The sequence below is a fragment of the Lolium perenne genome, chromosome 2 (genome assembly GCF_019359855.2).
Source record: "Lolium perenne isolate Kyuss_39 chromosome 2, Kyuss_2.0, whole genome shotgun sequence".
Classification (NCBI taxonomy): domain Eukaryota; kingdom Viridiplantae; phylum Streptophyta; class Magnoliopsida; order Poales; family Poaceae; genus Lolium; species Lolium perenne.
This window is the reverse complement of record NC_067245.2, coordinates 296440218-296448899: the sequence shown is the minus strand read 5'-3', so window position 1 is coordinate 296448899 and position 8682 is coordinate 296440218. Positions and strand designations below refer to the sequence as shown.

The 8682-nt window shown below is 46.9% G+C and overlaps 2 protein-coding genes across 2 annotated transcripts; one reads left to right on the top strand and one right to left on the bottom strand.

Annotated features, from left to right (window-relative positions):
* Positions 1-252: 252 nt before the first annotated feature.
* LOC127336146 (F-box/kelch-repeat protein At5g60570) lies at positions 253-3669 on the top strand. Its single transcript, XM_051362919.2, has 2 exons — positions 253-338; positions 2055-3669. The coding sequence occupies exon 2, from the start codon at positions 2118-2120 to the stop codon at positions 3459-3461; it is 1344 nt and encodes a 447-aa protein (XP_051218879.1). The 5' UTR covers positions 253-338; positions 2055-2117; the 3' UTR covers positions 3462-3669.
* A 1225-nt stretch (positions 3670-4894) lies between these two features.
* On the bottom strand, positions 4895-8223 carry LOC127336147 (cold-responsive protein kinase 1). The gene is made up of 7 exons (XM_051362921.2): positions 7884-8223; positions 6736-6815; positions 6544-6650; positions 6239-6449; positions 5907-6144; positions 5668-5818; positions 4895-5463 (listed from the first exon to the last, which is right to left on the bottom strand). Exons 2-7 carry the CDS (start codon positions 6788-6790, stop codon positions 5104-5106), a joined length of 1122 nt encoding a protein of 373 aa, XP_051218881.1. The 5' UTR covers positions 6791-6815; positions 7884-8223; the 3' UTR covers positions 4895-5103.
* Positions 8224-8682: the final 459 nt, after the last annotated feature.

The window sequence follows — 8682 nt, the reverse complement described above, 5'->3', positions numbered from 1 at the left end:
TCCCACTGACGGTGGTCCCCACCGCCCCTCTCCGGCCGGCCGCCCGCGCTCCTCCTCGTCGCCGGCGACCCGCCCCGCCCCGCCCCGCTTCTCCGGCCAACTCCACCGGCCGTCTCGGGTGAGCTCTCCCCTCCCTCCGCTCGTCCGGCATCCACCGTCGCGTCGCCGCGCGGCGGGCGTTTGCTCGGCCTCATTTTCGCTGCCGTCCGTGCCGTAACCGCTGCCGAATCTCGCCCGTGCCCGCAGGTTTCTGGGAGCCGCTGGTGTCTGGGCGCCGGGATGGGGCCGGGCGGCGCGCGCCGGTGGCCTGGATCTCGCCGTCGGGGCGTCTCCGTCAGGTGAGGACTCCACTCCCCTCCGCTCTCTCTCCGTCTCCCTACCCCTGTATATCGCGTCGACGGGAAGGGGAGCGATCTCCCGTTTTTTTTTCCGTGCGCCGTCTCCTTTTCGCGAGACTCCGCCCGCCGAGTGACAGTGTACCGGACAAACCAACTTAGTTCCGTTTTGTCGACGGAGACAGCTGGTTGGTGAATTTGGTCCGGTAAAACGTCCTTATCGTCTTTCCTGATGCTGATGTGAGATGAGATGGCTCGGGGCGATGCGATAGATCGATCGAATGTGTGGCTTTTAGAGCCACCGGATGTCTGCTTCATTTTGCTTGCTGGCGAATTTGATTTGCGGTGTATTCAACTCGAAAAAAATGGTTTGCGGTCAGGGAAAAAAAAGTAGAGTTATCATTTTAACCGGGTGTTCTGTAAATCTGAGATCGTTTGCTAGTTTCTTCACCTTCTTTTTAGTGAGGCTATGAATGAATTGGATTCTGTGCGACTTTTACAACATTTTATGCCACCGGATCCCTTATGCATTTCGCCTGTGAATCAGTGCGTCTTCGATGAGAACACCCATGTATTTTACCAGGGTATTCTGAATCTGAGATCATTTCCTACCGTTTTCATGTTCTTTTAGCGTGGCTCGGAGTTAAGAACCATGTTGCTTGCGAATCTGGCATAAATCCATGACATCTGCTTCTGGGCCATTTCTTCCTGTCTCGGATCTACATCTTACATGATGAATTTCTAACGTGCTAGTAAGTGCTGTGCTATGTCGATTTTCTAGTCCAACCTGTTTGCATTCCATTGTTTTTGTCCTATACGTGTGAAGTATTTATTATCAAGCAAATGCTCTCACTATAGATACTTTATCAGTGCCAACTAATTATCATTGACCTTTCTGTGGTGGAGCTCCATTAGGCCGTTTGTTTTGCTGTCCAAGTTCCTCAAGAATAAATCATGCACCCATTCTCATGTTTCAGTTGCCAACTTCTTGGTGCTGATGTTTAGTTCCTTGTTTGATTCTCGATACATCAATGTTTTTGAAAAAATAACCTCCACCCACTGAAAGAAAATAGCTAGGTATTCTTTACCAATTAGTCAGCGACAATGATGAAAGTTTTGCATTGTCTGATGTTTGACTTCGTACTGATCACTATGGTTACCTGTATATTCTTTACTTTTGTATTCATGTTTCCCTGGAAACGATTGTTTTGTGCTATGATTATTTTGTTGTGCAACCTGTTGACATTCATAGTTTTTGGCCTATATACATTGAAGGATGTTTTGGGTATGCATTATCAAGCAAATGCTCTGTCTCTGAAGATTTTTTTAGCAGTAGGAACTAATCATTGTTGACCTTTTGTGGTGTGGAGCTCCATTAGATTGTTTTGCCATCCAACTTCATCAAGAAGAACTCATGCAGCCATTGTCCTGTTTCACTTGCCATCTTTTTTGTGCCGATGTTTAGTTCCTTGCTTGATTCCGGATACAACAAAGTATTGGAAAAATAACCTCCATTGAAAGAAAATATGTAGCTATTTTTATCAACTAGTCAGCAACAATGATGAATGTTTTGCGTTAATATGATGTTTAACTTCATACTGATCACTATACTTAAATAGTATATTGTTTGGTGTTCACTCATGTTTTGCCGAGAATCTCTATGTCACATTTCCAGCATCATTGTGCTTGTTTTGATCTTTCTCTGAATGTCTTTTCCAGGGTTACTCTCTGAACCATCAAACTTTTTTGTCCTCTGGTTTGGTTGACCTGTTAGAACAAACAATGGAGGATTTACAAGATTGCAACTCCAAAAGCCTTGTTGCTGTTCCTGGTTCTCTGGTTCTGCACCTCTTTAGGCTGTTCAGTCAGCAGGATAATTCCTGGCAGAAGTACGCCTTGGCTTACTTTCTTTTGGTCAGGAATGAGTATTTCTCAAGAGAGCCTAGGAAACATTCAGCTGGGAATGTGCAACAGGTTCGCTGCTGTGATAGTTCAGTTGTAGGCAGTAAAGAACTGGAACTGAAGGAGCAGACTGCTGCTGTTAAGACCCAATCAGGAGGTGGTTCTAGTGCCAATGGATCAAATGATTGTCTCCTTCCTGGCCTTCATGATGACCTGGCTCAAGACTGCCTTGCTTGGACAAGCAGATCAGACTACCCTTCACTCTCTGGTCTGAACAAGAAATTTAATATGCTGATTAACAGTGGATACCTGTACAAACTGCGGAGGCAATATGGCATTGTTGAGCATTGGGTATATCTGGCCTGTAGCTTGATGCCCTGGGAAGCATTTGATCCATCACGGAATCGATGGATGAAGCTCCCTAGGCTGCCCTGTGATGAGTGCTTCTCCTGTGCAGACAAGGAATCACTTGCTGTTGGGACACAGCTGCTTGTCTTTGGCCGAGAATATGCAGGTCTTGCTATTTGGATGTACAATCTAGTGACACGTCGTTGGTCTCGTAGCACTCCGATGAATCTTCCCCGCTGTCTCTTTGCCTCGGGAAGCTCTGGTGAGATTGCCATTGTTGCTGGTGGGTGTGATAGGAACGGCCAGGTGCTGAGATCTGCCGAGCTGTACAATTCGGAGGCTGGCCACTGGGAGACTTTACCAGACATGCACTTAGCCAGGAGACTCTCATCAGGTTTCTTCATGGATGGGAAGTTTTATGTCATTGGAGGTGTGACAAGTGAGAGGGTTTCTCTGACCTGTGGAGAGGAATACGATCTTGGCACAAGGACGTGGAGAAGGATACATGATATGTACCCTGGAGGAACCAGTGCATCTCAGTCACCCCCTCTTATTGCCATTGTAAATAACCAGCTCTATGCAGCTGACCAGTCGACAAATGTTGTCAAGAAGTACGACAAAGCAAATAACACATGGAACATAGTGAAGCCTTTGCCCGTCAGAGCGGACTCTTCCAATGGCTGGGGCCTAGCTTTCAGGGCTTGTGGTGATAGATTGCTGGTTATTGGTGGCCATAGAGGACCTCGTGGTGAAGTCATATTGCTGCATTCTTGGTGCCCTGAAGATGGGAACGGCGGAGGTGCTGACTGGGAGGTGCTGTCGGTGAAGGAGCGTGCCGGTGTTTTCGTCCACAACTGTGCAATAATGGGGTGCTGATGAATTTACCTTCAGTACATGCCCCGCTTGTTTAGCAAAACCACCAAATTCCTTGCTGCCCATTTAGCTACCATTATAATGACTTGTAATTCAGAAAGGACACCCCCCTTTTCGTGGAGCTGTCGATTAAATATCTGGTCGAGAGCATAGAGAGCATTCAGTTCAGTTTATCTGGAACTTCATTTTTATTAACACTTTCTCAAAGTTCGTTGTTCTTGTCTAGCACGAAATTTATGCTGTATTCCTTTATTCATCATCCTTGCTGAAGAGTTGTTATTCTCGCAGCTGCATCTAACGTGTCTGCTGTCCCATACGACCATAGGTAGTGTATATAGATCACTGAATTCAGTTATGCTGAAGAGTTCATTTTCTCTGTATCCATTGTGCTGAATGCTGTCACATTCTACACTTTGCTGGTCCATGTCTCCGGCGTGCAAAAGTGTCGGTGTGGCACGGACGACTCTGGAGGGACCAAATAATTGTAATCGCCAGATGTTTGTACTGTTCTGCTCTGCCATCCCTGTGCCAACTTGTCCTGCTACTTTTCTTGTACCGTACTGCCATTCCTCTGAGAAATTTCATGCTAGTACTGATAGACAGTTACAGGTGGTGGTAAAAGCTGGTGCCTGCATAAATTTCTTTCGGTGCTGAATTCTGGGCAAAATACGGACTAGTACTACAAATTTTCAGGTTGTTTCGAAGTTTCCATAAGTGAAATAGTTTGACCAGTGGCGGTGTTTCTTGATTCTTCAGCTCAGGATTGTCAACCTCGTTTACCTCACCGATGGTTGTGCTCTGCCCACATCGCTGCAGACGCAGAACGTTTTCCTACGTCGCCGGCGAACGGGCCCACCCGCCAGCCACAGGCATGGGGATGGTGTGATCCTGTGACCATTGACTTCTGCATTGGCCGCTTTCGCTTATCGGGTTGACTATCATGCTGTTCAACAGGTAAGGTTTGACATGTTCATCCCGGTTGATTTCGCTGATCGACGACGGCGACACGTATGGCCGGAGAAATCTGGATGCGTTCACGCTGGGCAACCCGTTCATCACTTCCACCCGACGGCACGGCGGTCACCATCTGCCGATACATGCCGCTGCTTGACCGTATCCATGTAACGACGCGTGATATGCACGGAACTCTTTATGCCGATGTCGGCATGGCGTGATTGTTTCGTCAGGCGTGCCCCAGAAACTGCAACTCGTTTCTGGGTGATTTTGGAGATGATTTTTTTTTTTATCAAATTATGATCATCCACAGTATTCAGAAAAATACCATGCCTAAGATCATGCATGGCCTACAAGATTAATTCATCCAGCACATCAGGCTGGACGATTCACAGGTCACGCTGAAGACTGGCCGATTCGCAGGTCACACTGAAGACTGAAGTTAGAGCAAATGCGAGACAGCAGTGGTTCAGAGTTCGATGTGAATCCTTGCAAAAGCTTTATCTTGAATCATCTCCGACCCATCTCCAAATATTTACATCTTACAAACCAAGCACGCGACAGGTTGCCTGCTAATATTATCCAACCTCTGCTCGTGATACAAAGAAATTTTTCTCAAAAATCGAGCGTATCTATCTTCTACCACACGACAATGTACAAATCGAATGACCCTAACTCTGTCCAATATTTTTCACACGGAAACCTGTGTGGGTGTGTCCGACGACGAGAACAGCGGCTCCGTCACCTCGGTGGTGCTGAAGGATCTCGACGTGTTGGGGCTTGCTCGGTTCACTTCTTGTGGTTTGCTGCTGACCTTGAGGTCCGCAAAGTCGGTGATCATGGCGGGCCTAGTGATCTTCTCCATGGAGACGCGCTTGCTTCCGGTGAGCATCCTGACAACGGCGCTCATGTGGGGACGGCGAGCCATCGCGTCTTGCGTGCATAGGAGGCCAATCTTCACGAACAGGCATGCCTCCTCGATGTCCTGATCATTGTCTATATCGGCATCTATGATTTCTTCTAGATGTTCTTGCTCATAGAGTGCCCATGTCTGCAAAAGGGAAATGGAGCAGGTTTTGTCAAATTCAGCATTATTCCCTCAAAATTTGGTCGATGAAGGTTTTGTCAAATTCAGCATTTCCCCCTCAAAATCTGGTCGATGAACTTATATTTTAGTAGCTGCAAATGTGATATGAAACTGACGCCAATTTGTATTTACAGGTTGTTGATGTTATCTGCAACAAATAGAGCTTACCTTCTCAAGGAGAAATTGGTCTTCACTAGGCAATCTTGTGTTTGTGTTGCACCTGCCACAAACAATTTCCAAGAGAAGAACTCCAAAACTATAGATGTCGGACTTCTTCGTCACTTGACCTCGGATAGCATATTCAGGAGCCAAGTATCCCCTAAACAAAAATGAAATTGCAAGTCAGAACAGGAAATTCAGTCTGTGAAAGAAGGCTGTAAAATCAGGGGATTGGGAGTTATGCTTACAATGTGCCTGCCACCCGGGTGCTCACATGAGTTGCATTGGGAGGGAGGAGCCTCGCCAACCCAAAATCAGAAATTTTAGGTGTAAGGTCCTTGTCGAGAAGAATGTTGCTCGCTTTTATGTCCCTGTGGATAATGTGAGGACGGATCTCCTCATGTAGAAATGCAAGTCCACGGGCAACACCCACGGCAATTTTGACGCGGGCCTTCCAATCAAACAGAATGCTGCTGTAGTTGGACCCTGCAATAGCACATCCAGAACATCTGTTATTATGATAATCAATGAAGGAATGGAAAGATGAACGACTGACATGTTCGGTAGAACAAAATGTTACCTAGCAACGTCTGTGAAAGGCTGTTTTTCTCAAGGTAATTGTAAACGAGGATCCTATGGGACCCTTCAGCACAGCAGCCGATAAGCGTGACCAGGTTTTCATGCTTGATGTCAGAAATTGCCGTAAGTTCAGTTAAGAACTCTCGGACACCTTGCCTTGAAGTCGCTGAGAGCACCTTCACTGCAACTAATCTGCCGTCTTTGAGCATTCCCTGATGAAGCAAAATGAAATGTTAGCGAAAGGTGTTTGATAATGTCAAGACTATTAGACACTGATGAAGTAGGTAGCAGCTCATGCATATTTACCCTGAATACGGAGCCAAAACCACCCTCTCCAATCTTGTTTGCCCCGCTGAAATCTAGAGTTGCCTTCCTCAACTCGTTGTAAGAAAAGACCTTCACACTGTGTACATCTGAGAAAAAAGAACAGCAGAAGAAATCGTATAAGCAGGGAAAATTGTTTGAGCAGGCATGCTTAGATATGCAGAAGGTACTCACCATCATCGCCTTCAACAGGCTGAGATCTCTTTCGGAACATAAAGCAGCAATCCATGTTTATGGTAGATTGGAAGGAACTCCTGCAAGAGATATATGTAGTAGGATATCAGAAAACAATATAACTATACTTCCATTGCAACAATAGATGATCCAAAAGAGAGGTGTATTGGCAACCCATTAGCCTAGAGATTTCTGGCTCAGCTGTCAATTATTGTGTGGTCGACAACAGCAAGGCGCCAATTTAAAAACACATGTTGGACTTGAAGATGAGAGAATAAATACTACCTGGCTCTATCGAAGAACATTCGTCTATGTTTCTTCAATTATTGGAATTCCAAATTTTATACTAACAGAAAGCTGAAGCTGAACTACCACCATTTTGTTTAGCTAGCATTATCCTAACTAACTCGGTTATGATTACACCCTAAAGTACGGGCAAGAAGACATGAAAATGTGGAGCTACCAAGGCGAACGCGGCCCTATCTGTCTGAAAGGAACAAGCGGCTAACACAACCAATGGTCCAGCTATCCCCCGTTGAAGATCAGAAAATTCCTTACAAGCCATCTAAATTCGGAATTAGAGTTGGATTTTGACGAGCAAAAGAGAAAGGTCATAGCATCCGAAATCCTTGCGAATTCGAATCTAGATGAACTGATGTACAATTTAGAAAGAAGAAAAAGTACGGGCAAGAAGACATGAAAATGTGGAGCTACCAATGCGAACGCGGCCCTATCTGTCGGAAAGGAACAAACAGCTAACGCAAACTATTGGTCCAGCTATCCCCGTTGAAGATGAGAAAATTCATATTAAGCCATCGAATTCGGAACTGAAGTTGGATTTTTTTAGATCAAATGAAAAAGGTCAATAGCACCCGAAATCCTTGCGAATTCGAAGCTAGATGAACTGATGGGCAATTCAAAAAGAAAAAAAAAACGTGATAAAGGGTCGCAAAGGCCTGCGAGTGGAACTTTTCCCCTTTTTCTCGCCCAAAAGATCTCAGAAAGAACCACCCCCACAAAGCTCGATCCGGCAAAGGTCAATCCGTGGAATCAAAACCACCCCCAAACAAAGAAACAAACAAACAAACGCGGCAGCAGATGAATCAGAGCTGGAGGAACTGAACTGAGAAGGAGAGCGCAAGAATCACCTGTGCAGATAAGATGGAAGCCTGGGTCGACCGACAAACAGAGCAAGCGAAGCGATGAAGCAGCTGCAGCGCCGGCCACCAGTGGACGAGTACGAGGAAAGGTAAAGGAGAGGAGGCGGTGGTGTGGAGGCGGCGGTGGCGAGCGCAGTTAAGAGAGGAGGAGGAGGAGGAGGAGGAGGAGGAGGGGTAGGCGGAGAAGGAGATGAAGGTAGCGAGAAGGATCAGGGGAGCAGCACGAGTCGTTTGACTTGTCTTCTTCTTCCTCGCCTCTGCGTTCAAGTCTTGCTCAGTTTCTTTATCGCTTTGCTTGGTCTGAATCCGAAGGGAGAAGCGAACGAGGAGGTGTGGATCGAAACTGGTTAAACAAATCGTTGGGAGGACGACGGTTTTTTCCCGCGTGCGTGCGTGCGCGCGGCGCGGTTGTCCCTCGTGGGCACGTTGGAGACAGAGTGGCAGCAACGCGGAAGCAACGGCGTATTCCGGCCGCTCCTGGTCAGCCGCGCGCATCCGCAACCCCACGTCCACTTCGCCGGAGGGCCCCTCCCTCCGCCGCGGCTGTGCACGCAGTTGTGGCGCCTTTTTCTTGGGGAAAGATGGGACTGCGATGGTAACGTGGCGGAGACTTGGAGGATCACTGGAGCAGGCAGGTGAAAATGGATAGGTTTGGCCTTTTCAGAAACTTCAACGCAAAAGATATCAGATTTTTTTCTAATTTAATCTTTCTTCATGGCGCCATGTGTAGGGCGTCGTGATTACATACAGTGCATGGCGTCTTGGGTAGAGCACAAAAGTCATTGCG